This window comes from Halichoeres trimaculatus, unplaced genomic scaffold (genome assembly GCF_033239565.1).
Source record: "Halichoeres trimaculatus isolate MK-OKI-2021-1 unplaced genomic scaffold, fHalTri1.1 fHalTri1_scaffold_12, whole genome shotgun sequence".
In the NCBI taxonomy this organism is placed as follows: domain Eukaryota; kingdom Metazoa; phylum Chordata; class Actinopteri; order Labriformes; family Labridae; genus Halichoeres; species Halichoeres trimaculatus.
Genome location: NW_027437190.1, coordinates 32673736 through 32692112, shown reverse-complemented (window position 1 = coordinate 32692112; position 18377 = coordinate 32673736). Strand labels below are relative to the sequence as shown.

General features: G+C 42.6%; 1 protein-coding gene across 11 annotated transcripts in view; it reads left to right on the top strand.

Moving 5' to 3' along the window:
- Positions 1 to 1766: 1766 nt before the first annotated feature.
- The window catches only part of cspg5a (chondroitin sulfate proteoglycan 5a), an 86981-nt gene continuing 70370 nt past the window's right edge, over positions 1767 to 18377 (top strand). For 7 of the 11 annotated variants that reach the window (XM_074684411.1, XM_074684404.1, XM_074684412.1 and 4 more), the window contains exon 1: positions 1768 to 2288. In XM_074684411.1, the coding sequence (XP_074540512.1) occupies positions 2189 to 2288 (100 nt within the window). In that variant the 5' untranslated portion in view covers positions 1768 to 2188. Of the gene's footprint in view, positions 2289 to 18377 lie in introns of all 11 variants that reach the window. The other 4 variants (XM_074684413.1, XM_074684408.1, XM_074684409.1 and 1 more) reach the window with 1 other exon arrangement.

The window sequence follows — 18377 nt, the reverse complement described above, 5'->3', positions numbered from 1 at the left end:
AAGCAGAAGAAAAAAGGATTTAATTATAGAATGAAAGAGCTCTGAAAATAAAGGTTGTTCTTTGTGGCCTAGACTGTTTTTTTTTTTCTCTTCCCATGTATATTTTATCATGGACACTGATGAGCATGATGTCTTTTTTGCCCCCCAAGCTCTGTAATATTATTTTGGTAAACTGTTAAACTTTAAACCAGGGGTCTGCAACCTTTACTTTCCAAAGAGCCGTTTCGCCTCACCTCACCTGGAAAAAAGTCATTCGTGAGCCACAAAATCTACTTTATCTTCACATTAAGACAAAAAAGTGTATAATCAGGTGAATAATTATCTAAACGAGAAGTTTTTGTGTTTGTAAATTTGCACATGTGATTTCTTAATTTTTTATTTTTAAATAATTTGCAAATTCATGAAAATGAAATATAAATTTGTAGTGTTATAGATTTTATAAATTTGCAAAATGTATGAAATTTCAATAAGTTGGAAATTAAAAAAAAATCAAAAATTTGCAAAATAAAAAAATAGTTTAAAAATGTGCAAAATTGTAAAAAAAAAAAGGCTGAAATGTCGTAAATTTGCAAAAAAAAAACTAAATAATGCAATTCCAAAATTTTGCTTGATTTAAAAAAAATGTAAAAACTTCCTCAAATTGCAAAAAAGAGGGATTTTTATTAAAATTTAAAAAAAAATGCCAAATCCAGAATTTACAAATTAAAAATAAATAAAAATGTGCAAAATTATTTTAAAAAATGCTGAAATTTCATAAATTTGCAAAGAAAACCTAAAAAAAAAAACTGAAAAAGATGCAATTATAAAGTTTTGCTTTAGTTTAAAAAAATTGTAAAAACTTCCTAAAATTGCAAAAAAAGGGATTTTTAAAAAAAAATAAAAAAATAAAAAAATGCTAAATCTTCAAAAATGTGGAACCCTTATTTTATATTAAAAAAAATTCCAAAGAAATTCAAAAAACTGCAAAAAAAAATCACAAAAAATTAAAGGCTTTGCTTCAAGAGGTGATGCATTTTTAGTTTAAAAAAAAATCTATTATGTTTTTACTTAGTGTCTGTGTCATTATCATTAATACCCTGTGTAAGAAAAATATTAAAAGACCTTTATTTTAATGATATTTTTAAAGCTACAAGGAGCCACTGCAAAGGAGTCAAAGAGCCACATAAGGCTTCAGAGCCACAGGTTGAAGACCCCTGCTTTAAATTAAAAGTTGATCATGAAAAAAGAAAAGAAATCTCTGGAAATAAAGGGAAAAGTGTGAAGGATAAAAAAAGGAAGAGAGAAGAAGAGTCTTGAGGAGGAAATGTTTGGGATGTTTTGATTTTAAGGAGAGGAAAAGAGGAGGAGCAGAGGGGAAAGGAGGATAAAAGTGTTTCACAAAGAAAGAAAAGATGAGGAACATCAAGGAAAAATTATTCTTAGTCTTGGGGAAGAATAAAGAAAAGGTGAAGAGGGAAAAACTTGAGAAAGTGTTTTGTGGTGAAGCCAGGAATCATTATTTAAAGATTAGAGTGTGAAAAAGGAAACAGGAGATTTATGGAGGAAAATATTTTCTGGATGCTTTGACCGGAAGTGAAAGACTCTGAGGTGACACAGGTGAAAAGGACAAAAAAAAGTCAAATCCAGGGAAAGATTTCAGGAAAGGATGGAAAGAGGAGAGGAGCTTCTTGGGAAAAAGGGGGGAGGATGTAGGAGGGAGGGGGTGAGGGACATTAACAGCCCCTCACCCCCTCCCTCCCCTGATGATGAGGAGGCTCCTCCGTGCGTTTTGTTCCCTCTCAGTCACAAAGTACCCAACAAGCACCGATCCGTTTCCGAGCCAAACCAAGCCAAGCCGAGCTCCGGCGTGCGTCTGCGCCCCTCCAGCACCACCCCCCGCCTCCAACACCACCACCACCACTACCACCACCCCACCCTCGCCTCCACCGTCTCCCACCGCCGTCTCTCTGGCAATGGAGCCGTGAGCAGCCTGTGTGTGCTGAAGTGAGCCGAGCGAGTGGACCCGGACACAGCTGAGACCGAGCGGCTATGGAGGAGCAGCGCAGGGAGCCTGGAGTCTAGACTGAGATCAACAAGAGCCGCTTCTCCGGATTACTTTCTGCAACATTTCTGAACTCTCTCCCTGAAAACCAGCTGCGGGATTTCATTTCTCCTCCGTCTGATCATCTTCTGTCGCTGCACGGTGAGGATGCAGGGGAAGGAGGCGAGCGGTTTCTGCACGGGATGCTGGAGACTAACGCTGCTGTCGTGCGTCCTGGCTCTGCACTTGATCCCGCTGAGTGTGCACGGTAAGAAACCTGCTCTTTACAGTGCTTCTCCATCATGCAATCACATTTACACACGGTTCGTCCGTGCAGCAGAGGCAGCGTGTCCTCTGTGGCTCCAGGGTACCTACACACACTCCCATGGAGCCGCCAGAAAGGAGGTCAGTGAGGCTCTGGATTGTGGGTTAGGAAATCACTTTACACTCCAGCAGCACCCTGGGAGCATTTCTGAGTGAAAATATCCTTTTCCTGTGACTGGAGATTGGAAATAAATTGGATTTTGGACAATCTGTCAGGAAAAAATGCGAGTGTTTAGAGAGAAAACTCGCATTAAAGGAATATTCCCACATTTTTTTTGACATTTCCATCGATGCCTTAGGGACAAAAATCTCCAAAACGCGTTTTTATCCAACCCTTTGTTCGTGTAGGACGATTCTGAGACAAAAAAGCGCATGAAGCGAAATTAGGTCACATTAAAGACACAAGTAGACAATCCTAAATCCTTATGAATATTATGGAGACACAAGAGGAGGCAGCATTTAGGTCACTTTAAATTCACAGGACACGCTGCAGAAGCAGAGATGATTGGATATTGATTCAAATATTACGAGATTTAGGTAATATGAAGATATTTTCGCACAATGAGGTCACTGTCAGCTCCACGCTGAGTGTGGCAGACATTGAAAGTCATCAGACAGCATGGGGGGTTAATGATGTCATTTAACTCCATCCAGACAGCCAGCAAACACCGATAAGACGCGATGGAGGGGACGCAGAGCAAAGACAGGTCACTGCGTGGACACCGTGGCGCGCTGTGTGTGATTTTTAAGGAGGAATCACAGAGATGTGTGAGGATGTGTGAGATGTGTGAGAGTGACAGCGGCCAGCCGATGCGGTAAACCGGATCCCCGGAGGCGCACTGGCACTACAGCGACACAAAGGCGAGGATTAGAGCCCGGGGACCTGATGAATAATTCATGAGCGGATCTGGACGCACATTCTGATACACACACACTCACACACACTCTGGTAAACATTAAAAAAAACCTCTCTTTGTTTGAGAGTCATCGCGCGCGTCACTGTCAGATTAATAATTCAGGAGCGTGCACGAGAAGGAATCACTGTGGCGTTATAATCCAATATAATCTGGCTGATTCCTGTCATTGCATTGGCTGAGATTCATGGAGTGTGATGGTAAGGTGTTGTCTCCTCCTTTGCTCCAAATTTACCCCCCAAATTCAAGATTTCCACCAAATTCACAAGAGCTTCATCCTCTTGTTCCGCCATAAAGGACACAAACTGATGGACCAGTTCTCCAAAACCTGTCCAGCAGAATTTCTCATGAGTTTAGAATAGAATAGAATAGAAAATACTTTATTTATCCCCGAGGGGAAATTCAGGAGTCACCGCAGCATTTAAGAAAACAAAAGTAAGAAAGAGTATAGAAAGTGCAAAAAAGTCCACAAGAAATTAGATGACGACATCCCGTCCACCACTCGTCCACCACTCTCCAGCCCAGCCAGTCTCCACCTCCACAGGGTCCAGGACTGAGCCTCCCCAGAAGTCCATTCAGTCTCTGTCTCCTGGATCCTGTCTGCTCACAGCAGGCGAAGCTCCTCCAATGTGGCGCCAGCGTCCGTGAACAGCTCGATGCCGCTGGGTTAGCACAGTTAGCTCGTCCATCCCCCGGGGCTAGATCCCACGTTCCCAACAACGATGGATGGAAGGACAGGTCCACGTCGTCACCTCCCAGCTCACATCCGAGAACCAGCACGTCGTCCTCACCTCCTCCTCCTCAGCTCGAGGGAAATCATCAAGCCCTACACTAGTTAGCATTGACATGCTACAGGCTGCTAACAGCTGATTTCGCATGTAAACAATGCAGCCATGGTTACATGTAGGATCTCCAGACAAACACAGGAGAAAAGTAGTAAAAAATATCGCCGAGGCCACAAAAAGTTTGGTGTCCGTGACCGACAATGAGCCATACAAAGTGATGATCCACTCCAAATACAAAGATGACGAAAAAGAGACAAAAAAATTACAAGAAACGGACAAAGACGAGAGAGCTGCTGCAACAGGCAGCTACTTGGGTAGCGCCTAGCAACGGAATTTAAGAACATCATGAAGAGAAATCAGCTTAATTTGGTGTCGCCCTGTTGCCAGAAGTTGAATTAAAGTCAAACAGTCGTGGGTCTGTTTGCAACCACTTAAGACAGTTACAAAGTCGGCCTACTGTCACTTAAAGAATGTGTCCAGGATTAAAGGACTGATGAGTCAGCAGGACTTGGAAAAACTGGTCCATGCTTTTATCTTCAGTAGGCTTGATGACTGTAACAGCGTCTTTACAGGTCTCCCTAAAAAATCAGTCAGACAGCTGCTGCTCGAGTCCTCACCAAGACCAAGAAAGTGGATCACATCAGTCCAGTTCTGAGGTCTTTACACTGGCTTCCTGTTTGTCAGAGGATAGAGTTTAAAACACTCCTGTTGGTTTACAAAGCTCTGAATGGACCAGGGCCAAAATACATCAATGATCTTCTGATCCCGTATGAACCACCAAGACCACTTAGGTCTTCTGGATCAGGTCTGCTTTCAGTCCCCAGAGTCAGAACTAAACATGGAAAGGTAGCATTCAGCTTCTATGCTCCACATATCTGGAACAAGCTGCCAGAAAATATCAGGTCTGCTGAAACTCTGAGCTCATATAACTCCAGGTTGAAGACCCACCTTTTTACAGCTGCCTTTTATTAGAGCATTTTAACAAATCATTTTAATATCTTGTCTTTAATTTTGCACTGCAAATTTTATCTTAAAATCTGTTTTTCAAATCTTTTTTAAAATCTGTTTTCATCTTTTTGTTGTTTGTTTTATTGTATCTTTTTAATTAATCTCATTTTTAATTGAATTTTAATTGTTTTCTATAATTTGTTCTGCCTGTAAAGCACTTTGAATTGCATTGCTGAAATGCGCTATAGAAATAGACTTGCCTTGCCACTGAGGTCTTTTTGGTCTCCTGATCCGGTTTGCAAGGAACACCTTCAGGCCTTGTCCATACTTAGCTGGATATTTCCAAAAACGAAAATCCCCCCTTGTTCGTTTTTAAAAATACTTTCTTCCAATTGGTCAGTGTGGCTTGAAGCATGCCAAACCCATAATGAGCAGCATTTTTCCAACGCATACCCGTGCCATCCAATCAGAACGAGCCCCCATCATTCAGCTGTGACGTTTGAGAACCAAAAACTCAGTTTTCCTGCGCCTACATGAAACCACAAAACTGAAGTTTTCCAAAATCTTCACTTTGTTTCAGGGAATATTGTTTTCAATGACGTAAAACTTCAGTTTAGTGCGGACATCAGGCCTAAACATATAAAAATACACGTGTGGACATGGCATATAGACTTAACGTCAATTTGGTGACACTGCACCAACTGGGAAAGTTCAGCAGTGAGAAGTAAAAGCAGTCATGGCGAACACTGAAGACCACGCCACAAACTGAGTCTACTTAAGCCTCGTTTCCACCAAGTGGTTCAGTTCCGTTCGTCTCGGTATAGAACGCATTTTGTGGTGTTTTCTTTGACTAAAAGTCGAACAGGTCCCCAAGTTACAGACCCCTACCATCCCACTTTTTGGTACCTTTCTGTTGGAGTGTCAGACATACCAATATGACCCCAGAAGGTGGAGCTAGAAACACTGCAGTCCGCTGATTGGTCGAAAGAAACGTCGCTTAATCTCCAGTCATGAAGAGAGATTTCTTTCTTTCTTTCTTTCTTTGGAAACATGAAAAGGATCAGGGTTTACTGTTCCAAAACTGTACCAAACTGTACTGATCCATACTGGACTGATTGGTGGAAACTGGGCTAAAGTTTGCTTGTTGTCACGTTTTAAACATTAGTGCTATGTCACTTTGTCACTTTGCATTCTGGGAAAAGTTGACGGTACAGCTTAGCAAGAGTCACATCTTTATTACAGCAGGTGATGGTGCTCATGGGAAACAGTGTCTTCATCCCTAATAGACAGTACCAGTGCTGGCCACAGGTGTCACTGTAATCAACAGATAGTCCTCACAGCGCCTTTAAAAACCAGTTCAACCGGCACTGAATGTAAGCTACATTTATTTAAAGTCTTTCATGATCACAAACAAATTTTTTTCCTTGAAAATGTAAATTTTCTTACATTTCCCCCTGTTTCAACTACATGCAAGAGAGAAAAAAATTAAACAGAGATAAAAAGCAAAGGAAAAAAATAAATATGTATCAATACTTATAATACTTGTAGTACAGCAAAGAAAAGTCATATGAAAAGAAGAAATATAGAAAATATTGGTAGAGAAGAGAAAACTTCAGAAAAAAACAGCTTCATAAAAAATAATTATCAACAAATAAAAACGGACAATTCAGACAAAAAAAAAAAAGACGGGTGCATGTGCAGTCACCAACAAGCTGCCTCCACAGATAAACTTGACATATAATAAATCTACATCCGCTCTAACACATACAAGAAAAAAAAATAGTAAAACAAAGAAACTTTTCGTATTTTTTAAAATGTGTCTCTGACCTAATGTTTGAATGAGACTGTACAGTTCCTTCGTCTGAGATTTTACATCGGGTTGAAGTCTCTTCTACTGATCCTGAGCCTCATATCACATCATTTTTGACTGTCGCACCCATTGAAACATCCTCTATTCCTGCAAAACCTTAAGTTGAAATGATCTAAAGATGCTATGAGGAGGATCTGTTTTAATTGCACTCCCTCGCCACCTAGTGGCCCGGAGTCTCTGCACACTGTCGTAAATTATTTTAAGTGAGGCGTGTGTTTGTTTTGGAATTAAATGGAGATCAGATCAAAACACATTTTCTTTGTTCAAGACAATTTTGTAATGGATACAACACGCCGAGGTAAGGTATTTATCAGTACAGTTACAAAGTTTTACGGTTTGAAACGTGACATCAAGCAAACGTTTTATATGTAGCGCTATCGGCAGCCCAGTGCTCTGACGTATCTGTAGGCTAACGTGACAACAAGTAAACACTGTCAGTTTGTAAATAGTTTAGTAGCCGTTTATGTTTAGCACAGCTGACAGCCCGGCACTCTAAGATATGTCCGTAATATGTAAGGTCAGTAAATCCTGGTTCTGTCCTGTCAGTCATCCACCAATCAGAGCTAACGTAACCTCACTCTTCATTTTATTGATAGACTCTCAAGTTTGAACAGACCACTGCAGAATAACTGCTGACTGTGGGTTGGAATCAACATTAGCACAAACAGGTTAGCTCCTGGGTTAGCATTTAGCTCGTGCTCTATCTCTATCCTGTTTATCACTACAAAATTAATCACAGAAATCGTTTTCAGAAGAGAAAAACACAGATCTCTCTTCTCTCTGCTAAACTTCATCAGCTGGCATGGTGTTGTCATGGAGACCTATTTAAAATAACCTGTAACCTGTAATATTGGTGCTGATAATCTCATTTTAAAGTGTGGATTATGATCAGGCATATATCTAGAAGGGAGACTTTTTCAAGATCACTTTAAAACTCCTCACAGCCGCTTTTAAATCTGTCGTCTTCATCAAGACACTAGAAGTAGCTGCTCTTTAAAAAACAAGCAATACCAAACTTCCGTCTGCAGAGGAGCAGGTTGGAAACCCTCTTCTCTGTGATGCTGTTCTCTGGCGCTTTGAGCTAAATGATGCTGAGCAGGTGTAATAAGCACCTAAATGTTTCTGGCTCCTGGCTTCACGTCGGTGGGATGGAGCTTTCTTGTTTCTCTCTCTGGCTCGGGCCGCGAGTCTTCACTTTGCCAACAGACACTGAGCCTGCTTCTTATGTCCCCACACAACCAGAAGCCTCACAGAGAGGTTTGCAGAAATGTGACTTTCTGCTGCTTCCTGTGGTCACTTTCACTTGGTTTTAATGCAGGAGGTGAAAATAGAGATCTGCTCTTTCAGATTCACCTTGAAGCATGAATAAGCAACGTTTCCAGCAACGTGCACTTCCCCCCTCAGGTGTGTTTTTGTCACCTTGCATCAGCGCACAGGTGGAGCTCACACAGAGAGATGTTGGCAGATCTGGTGCAGACGCTGTAAAACAACCTTGGGCTAACCCTCCGTCTCCACACACACACACACACACACACAGATGTACACACACACATTCTCGCTTCACTGGTGGAGTGTGGAGGCAGCAGCTTGCCCCACATCTGTGTGCGAAGCTCAGACGACAAAGACGACATCCAGCTGACCACAATTCTGTCGTTTTTCTGTTGATATTTTTCTCCGTTTGCATTTCATCCGTGTGTCTGATCATAATTAACTCCCTCATCTTCCCTTCCCTCCTCTCCTTCCTTCCTCCTCCTCCTCCTCTCTGTCTCTCTGGCCTGCTGACACATATCTGCTCGCTGGCAGATCATCTTTGATGTGCAGTGGGTTAATCTTCCAGCCAAATCCTCCCACCATGACTCCACTCACCCAATCTTTCTCATCGCAGAGTATGCAACAAAAAGAAAAAGAAAAAACACGTTTAGAAGAGAAAGAAAAGTCTGAAACGCATCCTGCTACGGCTCTGGTTATTTGTGAACAATGGCTCTGCACATTCCCCCTCCGCATCCTCTCTGTCGCCATGGAAACCACACACATCCTTCAGCGCCGGCTGGCAGAACAGCGCGTTCATATCTTCGCACTTTGAATTCCATTAAGGCTGAAACGTTGGTCGGATTTTGGCACACGCGAGGATTTCTCGCCTGAGTTTGGTGGATTAACGCCCACTGACCATGCATGTGTGTGTGTGTGTGTGTGTGTGTGTGTGTGTTTGTGTGTTTGTGTGTGTGTGCAGCCACCAGCGATGGGTGTAGTCCATCATTACCAGCTCCAATTTGTGGATGATATCAGTATTCATGCGGGCGTATTCATTATTTCTGCATAATGATCTCATGAGTCGCTGGTGGTGTTTGAGTTTCAGCAGATGCACGTTTTTACTGAGCAAATATTAACGCTGTGACTCAGACTGAAATACACGATAGAGGAGAGCGTTTTCAGATCCAGATCACAGATTATTCACCACATCAGCTGAGCTGGTGTCAAATCTGAACTGGGTGTGGTTACGCTTAGGTTTTCAGTAAAAATGTCTTTTCAAACAGGCTTTCAGACCTCATTTTTGTCTTCAAATAACTCAAAATACGACATTTTTCTATACTAGTCAGGTGAATGTGGCTCATACTAAGTCTAAAAAGACATTTTCTACTGGAAATAAGACAAAAACACTTTGTAAGATTTCATTTTTTTGCAGCCTAACTATTACTTTTTGCAATCGAATCAAAGGATTTGATCGTTCACAGTGGTTCAGGAAGCCACATCTGTCAGGAGCATCTATGGGAAAACAAGAGAAGAGGAGGACCCAAATGCAGATGTAACAAACATTTGATTTTTTCCAAACTTAAAACTCAAAACTTGAACAAAAGAAACAAAAACACTTGAAAATTTACACAAGAAACCAAGAGGATGCATCACATATATCTTTATACTAGTGCTGGGCAAGTTAACGCGTTATTTTTGCAATAACCCGTCAATCTACGCTGTTGAATATTTTATTGCACATTAGTGCGCTGAAAATTCTCTAAATAAAGCGTGAATGCAGACCGATATCAGAGTTTTTCGGTGGGAGTCCGTTTATTTGTGTTTTTTGGTCAAGTAAAATATGGCCCCGTCTGAGTGCAGAGGAAACCAGCAGAGGAGCAGGGAGGGGGTGTTTGGTGTGAGCGCTCTGGGCTTCTGCTGCACAAAAACACTGCTGTAGGGGTAATTTCTGCCCTAAACCTTGTGATAGGACCCAACTTGAGTATCACTTTAAGGCCCTGACAGTGACAATAAGCTTTAATTTTGTATTTACATTTTTTAAATTTGATTTGCACTAAATATGTGATTTAACTATTACTGTATAACAAGTACTGATTTAGTGTTTGCATGACAGATGTTATGGCACTTTCGTTCATACGGCAGAACATTCCAATAAAAGTGCACTATACACTGGTTTTGAATTCATTATTAGATTTTGAATTTACAATGCAATTAATTATGATTAATCAGGGAAATCATGCGATTAATTACAATCAAAAGTTTTAATCGTTGCCCAGCCCTACTTTATATATTGTTGCCTGTCATCCACATGAAACCGCAGCTTTACATCACTAAAACGATGTTTTCTCAAAACTCTGGCCAAAGTGAAGATTTTGGAAAACTTCGGTTCCGTAGCTTTGTGTAGACGCCAGTAAACACGGTTTTTGTTTCTCAAATGTCACCGCTGAATGATGGGGGCTCATTCTGATTGGCTGGCACAGGTTTCACATCTGAAAAACCCTGATAAATATGGGTTTAAAATGCCTCTATCTGCACTTGTTGACAGATTTGCCCACAGCGTGTGGACAAAAGTAGTTTTAAAAACAACCGTTAGGGATGGGTACCCAATTAGGTACTTTTATAGGTACCGACCAGATTCTGTCAAAGTACCAGGTACTGATTGATGTAAAATCAAAGGTTCCATGTTTAGATACCTGAACACGTCCTTGTGACTGTGAGGGAGTGGAAGAGAAGGAGATTTTCCATGCTAGACACGAACACAGCACTGCAAGTTTATTCATTGAAGAATAAATATGTTAAATTTAAAAGAATTTACATTTTATACAGCATAAACACATACAGTAGCACTGAAAATTGGTACTGTTAAGTACAGATACAGATTGCCAGGTACCAGGCATCAGTACCGTATCGTTTCAAATGTGAAAGGTACCCATCCCTAACGACCGCATGATTGAAGTTGCACAAAATGGTAAATTACTGCCGTTTTTTTGTTGCACTAATCGGTCAGATTGAGAAAAACACTTCATATGCTTTTCACAACCAAAAATGATCGCAGATCAGAGTGAGGGGTGTAAACAATCACCTGGAGAACGGAGAACGTTGTTGCTAGTTTAACTCCATCAGGCAATAATCTGTCATTAATCTCAACATTCAAGTCTGTTCACAGCATTTCCTGTCAGGTAGTTCATGTTCTCTGCCCACAGCATCTTAAAATCACACTTTAGTCCATCCATCCATTTTCTGAACCGCTTATCCTGTTAAGGGTCGCGGTTGACTGGAGCCTATCTCAGCTGTCATTGGGCGAGAGGCGGAGTACACCCTGGACTGGTCGCCAGCCAATCACAGGGCTGATACAGAGACAGACAACCATGCATGAACACACTCACACCTATGGACAATTTAGAGTGACCGAACACACAGAAAAGCCCATGGCCAAGCTGGGAATCGAACTGGTGACCTTCTTGCTGTGAGGCTACCCATTGCGCCTCACACTTTAGAAAAAGTAAATAAATTATGTACAGAATATAGTATAGTACAGAAGTCAAACTCAGTGTCTTTCAGAGGCTTTCATTAAAGTGAGCCTCTCCCGAAAGAAATCATTTATTCCATGAATCTCCTTTTCCATTAAATTAAAGCAGTAACATCTTTGTTTCCATACCTTTAGGTAGATGATGATAAGGATGCTAACTCCGAGCATTTTTCCACACTTGTTGGTGGATAAGACATCTTAAAGTCACATTTTACCGCGCACTTCTAACTCTGTCCTTTCAATATTTACATTTGTGTACCTCCAGTATGACCACATGTCAGGGTAACTACCCAAATCATGACGTCAGTGCAAACCCTCTGTTTGTTTTTGAAAACATCCGGCTACGTGTGCACAAGGCCTGAGACTAAATAGATACATGGCCAAGCAACACAGTCCTCTAACTTAAGACTCAAACTACCACAATGCCATGCAGACACTTAGGAGAACTTTCTGTTAAGGAGCACTTTTTGACTAACATACTACATTACCCAAAATTCCAGGGGTCATATTTGCATTATACGGAGTCTTAAAGGCTTTAAACTCTTTAAATGTCCAGCAGAATCAGAGAGAGTGTCGTGCAGATAAGGTGTTTGGCTGGAGTGACATCCAAAGCAGTCACAGTTACTCCCTGATGAATCACCAGATCCCGTCTCCAAACCGCTGAAGCCTTAAAGAGCCCGTTAGCAGAGCGATTAGCAGTAACAGGCGTCATGTTAGCAGAGCGACTGCAGACGGGAAAGCTGCAGCGACTGAGTCAGAGGTTTCACTCTGATGCTCTGTGACTCTAATGTGAGACAAACAGCAGTGTCAGGGAGTGTGGGAACGAATGACTGAAATGGAGAAAGATTGGTGCAGTTTTGTCTCCACAGATCACATAAGGACAGAAACTGGGATCTGTGAGCGGCTAATAAAACTAACCCCGCCCAGATAAAGTCATGATCCTAATCTCATTTGTGATATCCTCCCACCTGGATCTGCGTGCAGGCAAACGTTAGCATACGCAGGTTTGCCACAGGCTCGACCCCAACAGCTGCTGGATCCTCTGTGTGCCACTGTGTGCTGCAGCGTGCACGCTCACAGATGTTTGCACTCAAACTGAAGCTGCAGATTTACTCACACAACGTCTGAAATGCATGATTGTGTTATTATATTCTTCATTTCAGCAAGAAATGAGCATGTTAATACAGTAAAAGGTCGTTTACACGTAGGGAATCCAGAAAAGAGTTTAAACTTCAGTAATTTCCCTCCATGTTCTCCTTTCTGTTGATGTCTCTGTGTTGTGTCTTATTTGATGTTTTCCACCTCCAAGATTAACCATTCTTCATCCATGCTGTTGGATTACCTCTGGGTCTCTCTGACCTGCTGATGACACCTGGCCCTGAGCCACTGGTAGTGGTTAGTTTTGATTCACAAGGATGAGATTTACAAAACCTCCTCCTTAAAGTCACATTGATGTGATTTAGAGTCCTGATCTAATAAACTGAGAATCCATGGGCTAAATTTAAAACCACAGCAAGCCAGTTTGGGATCAAGAAAACTCTCCGTCCATGGTTATTTCAAAAAGAAGTTAAAGATCCTTTTGAGCTAAAGAGACTGTTTAGGAGACAGATACACATTGATTGCAGCGTCTCGTTGTGACCATCAGAAGGAACATAAACTATCAGTAATGTAAGAGCGTGCCTAGGTTTACAAAGTTCCCACATTTCTGAGATTTTGTTCCAAAACCTGGTTTTATTTGTCTGAAACATGGAAATGAAAACAAACGTTCAGCATTTATAGGATCTGCTTCAGCCCCAAACTTTTTCCATCAGCCGGCTTTAATTTTACTTGGAATGACTCTGATTGTGACAATTATTAGGCTGTAGGAACAAAGAGCTGTGGGAACATAGAGCTGTGGGAACATACAGCTGTGGGAACAAAGGGCTGTGGGAACATAGAGCTGTGGGAACATAGAGCTGTGGGAGTGAAGAGCTGTGGGAACATGGAGCTGTGGGAACATAGAGCTGTGGGAGTGAAGAGCTGTGGGAACATGGAGCTGTGGGAACATAGAGCTGTGGGAACATAGAGCTGTGGGAGTGAAGAGCTGTGGGAACTTTGGGCTGTGGGAACAATGCGTTGTAGGATGACATGGGCTTTAGAATGATAAGAATGTGGGAAAATTTGGCTGTGGGAACAAAGGGCTGTGGTAATGTAGAGCTAAGGGCACATTGGGGTACAGGGACAAAGAGTTGTGAGAAAACATTGTGCTGTTGAAACACTGGGCTGTAAGAACATATGTCTGTAAAAACACTGGGCTGTGGGAACAAAGAGCTGTGGGAACATTGGGCTGTACGAACAAAAAGCTGTGGGAACATATAGCTGTAAAAACATTGGGCTGTGGGAACATTGCGCTGCAAGATAAAATGGCTGGGGGAACATACGGCTGTGGGAACATTGGGCTGTAAGAACAAAGAGTTGTGGGAAAACATTGTGCTGTTGAAACACTGGGCTGTAAGAACATATGGCTGTGGGAACATATGTCTGTAAAAACACTGGGCTGTAAAAACAAAGAGCTGTGGGAAAATATGGCTGTGGGAACATTGGGCTGCAAGAACAAAGAGCTGTGGGAACATATGGCTGTGGGAACATATGGCTGTGGGAACATTGGGCTGTGGAAACATTGGGCTGTGGAAACATTGGGCTGTGGGAACATTGGGCTGTAAGAACATATGGCTGTTGGAACACAGAGCTGTGGGAACATTGGGCTGTGGGAACATTGGGCTGTGGGCATATTGGGTTGTGGAAATATTGGGTTGTGGAAACATTGGGCTGTGGGAACATGGGGCTGTGGAAACATTGGGCTGTGGGAACATTGGGCTGTAAGAACATATGGCTGTGGGAACATTGGGCTGTGGGAACATTGGGCTGTGGGAATATTGGGTTGTGGGAACTTTGGGCTGTGGGAACATTGGGCTGTGGGAACTTTGGGTTGTGGGAACATAGAGCTGTTGGAACACAGAGCTGTGGGAACTTTGGGCTTTGGGAACATTGGGCTGTGGGAACATAGAGCTGTGGGAACATTGGACTGTGGGAACTTTTGGCTGTGGGAACTTTGGGCTGTGGGAACTTTGGGTTGTGGGAACATAGAGCTGTTGGAACACAGAGCTGTGGGAACTTTGGGCTGTGGGAACATTGGGCTGTGGGAACTTTGGGTTGTGGGAACATTGGGCTGTGGGAACATAGAGCTGTGGGAACTTTGGGCTGTGGGAACATTGAGCTGTGGGAACATAGAGCTGTGGGAACATTGGGTTGTGGGAACATTGGGCTGTGGGAACATTGGGCTGTGGGAACTTTGGGTTGTGGGAACACAGGGCTGTGGTAACACAGAGCTGTGGGAACTTTGGGTTGTGGGAACACAGAGCTGTGGGAACATTGGGCTGTGGGAACATAGAGCTGTTGGAACACAGCGCTGTGGGAACACAGAGCTGTGGGAACTTTGGGCTGTGGGAACATTGGGCTGTGCGTAGTTATTTTTAATGTCTGTAATCAAAGTTTTTGCTTTGTGTAACGCAGCTTTGAAAGCGTTTTACATGAAAGATTTGAAACTTTTGATACTCACTGAAAGTGCTGTGTCATCCAGGAGCCCTTTGCTGTGTTTCTCCTCAATGTCATCAACCTTGTCAGTCTCCAGGTGTTATTCCTGAAGCTGTAGCTCTGACGCACAGGTGTAACAGCTGTTTTGGATGTCATTGTCATCGTCCTCTTCCATGTTTTGTCCAGAAGGTTGTTTTTTTTTCTCTCCTCACAGGTGGGAGAAGGTCACGGAAAGTAAAAGTGAAAGTGAACAAAGTTTCCTGAGTAGCCGGACAGTGACGTGCAGCTCTCTGTCCTTTTTCTGCTCAAAGTCGAAACAATTAGCGTACAGTAGGAGTGCTTTTTCCTTTAGCAGTGCTGAGTTGGCGTTGTTCTCAAACTCTGGCTGCCCTTGAACGGTAATTTACATGTTTGTGTGTGTGTGTGAGCTCCTGTCGGTGGTTTGTGTGGAAGGTAAGATGAAGGGAGAGCTCATCTTTTTGTTCATGCGTAGGCTTGCACCTGTCTCTGCGAGTGTGTGTGCTACAGTAAGCTTCTTTCTTCTGTCTACAACCATAAAATGTGTGTGTGTGTGTGTGTTAGTTAATGTGTTGTGTAGGTGTGAGTCTGTCTGTGTGTGTCCTTGCTGAAGCGAGTCATTGAGTTCACGCTCGTGCACACGCTCCTCTCTTCTCTCCTCCGTCTGGAGGCCGTGCACGCCGCTCGCGCTTCCTCAGCTCGCTTCCTCTGCAGACTGTCATATTAGCATTCAGCCTGCCCATCTCAGCTCTGTGTGACCACACACACACACGCGTACCAACACACACAAACCTGTCATCGTACGGCAGAAAACTGCTTGATACAAATGATTTCATCCAGATTCTGTCTTCTCAAATCTTACGCCTTCACTGCCTCGCAGATGTTTGTTCTTAAAGAGGAGGTAATCTACTCTCTGATGTTTTAAACACAGATCTAAAGAAGCGATCCTGGATGTTCAGACTGAGCATGTGCAGATTTTCAATGTTGTAGGAATCGCTGAATCCGTCTGTAAACTGATCAAACGCTTAACTCTGAAAATAACAGACCAGACAGATGTGGGTCCATTGAGTCTTAAAGAGACAGAAGCTGAGGCTGAAAGAAGAGTTTTCTAAAACACCAGGATGAAAACAAACAGGGGATTTTTTTTGAGCAGTAAACCATGTTAAGCCACTACGGGGTCACCAAAGGGACAGGGTAGAGCCTGAAAAAATGAGCACAACATCCCCTCATTCAACCAGCAGAGATAAAACACAGAAACAGCTTGAAACAAAATCAAATTCTAAATCTAAAGAGACTGTGAGAGTTTCTACGTGATCTTGAAAAAGTCTCCTTTTGATGTTTATACTTGATCATAATCCACACTTTAAAATTAGATTATCAGCATCAGTATGGGTTATTTCAAAATGCTACTTCTTAGCTGGACTGGATTGATTTACAGCACGTCTAGGTCTCTATGACAACACCACACCGGCTGATGAAGTTTAGAAGTGAGAAAAGAGGAAACACAGAGATCTGTGTTTTTTCTCTTCTGAAGATGATTTCTGTGATTTACACGGCAACTTTTCACCCCAAAATACTAGAACCACAGTGAAAAAAAAAATCTGTGTTAACACAGAAGAGGAACTGAAAACGCTGTAGTGCGCATGCCAGGCCTGTAGTTGGCGCTATAACTGTCTTGTCCAGAAGCCGCTTTTGGTAGATCTCCACCGAAGTAGAGTTGAGCCGATCATCTGGTGTTTTGGTGAATGCTAAGAGCAGAAGTGGAGAAACAGATACTAATTTTGTTAAAGACAGTCACAGATTCAGCAGATTGAGCAGCACAAGCACAACACAGTAGATCACCACGATTGTAACAACGGTACTATTGGACGGTTACTGTCGTATTTGCAAATGACCCCTAATTTTGTAGTGATGGTGGACACTGGAGCCTAACTGTCAGACAGAAAAAGGACAGAAGAGCAGAAGAAAGATAAACAGGAGAGAGATAGAGCCTGAGCTTAAGGCTAAAACACGTGCTAACCTGTTTGTGCTAATGTTGACTCCAACCCACAGTCAGCAGTTAATCTGCAGTGGTCTGTTCAAACTTGAGAGTCTATCAATAAAATGAAGAGTGAGGTTACGTTAGCTCTTATTGGTAGATGACTGGCAGGACATAACCAGGATTCACTAATGTTACACGTTACAGACACGTCTCAGAGCTCCGGGCTGTGAGGAGAGATAAATATAGCAGGCTACTAAACTACAGTACAAACTGACAAAGTTAGCTTGTTGACACGCTTCAAAGCATAGCTCTACCTAAATGTTGATAAATACCTTACCTTGTGGCGTTGTAGCTGGTAAAAACGGTCCTAAACAAAGAAAAGAAGAGTTAAAAAGAAGATCTGATCACACACCTTGTTCAGAGTCAAGTCTTCACGACAGTGTGCGTAAGACTCCAGGCCAAAAGGTGTCTCTGCAGTCCACTTGAAAAGTGCCTTTAAGGGCGTATTCAGACCTGGACTGTTTGGTCCACTTTAAACGGACCAGGCTTCGTTTCCCACGCTGGTGCAGACTTTTCATGCAGGTGTGAATAGACACAAACGAACCATGGTGCAGACCAAACAACCGGACCGAGACCCACTTTTTGAGGTGGTCTCCGTCCGCTTACAAACGAACTCTGGTGCGGTTCGTGGTTCTCCGGTGCAGGTCTGAATATAAACCAAGGTCCATCTGAACTAACTACAGGATACATGCGCCTTTTGGGCCTCTAAAGCCACCGTAACCTAACCGTCTTTGGTTCATACCTGATCCTCCGTCTTCTGTTTAGCCACGCTGTTGCTAGCATGTTGTGGGTCAGGACACGCAGCGTCTTCGCTGTTCCTAAATTGTAAACGGTGTTGTTAAGCTGCTTTGAAGGAGCTGCTCTTGAAACTGAAAATAATTTAGCAGCTCTAATAAGAGCACAAACACACGTTTACCTCCATTTCCAGGTCTGTACTCTGTGTGTCGCCCTTTGTCAGTGCTGTCCAATGAGAGCACTGATCGTCACACACGTGGATGTGTTTACAGAATATAGTCCACTTGCAAAAAGTACAATATGAAGACAAACTGCACCAAACGACAAAAATAAAGTCCGCTTTTGGTCTGGACCAAACAAGTGGACCAA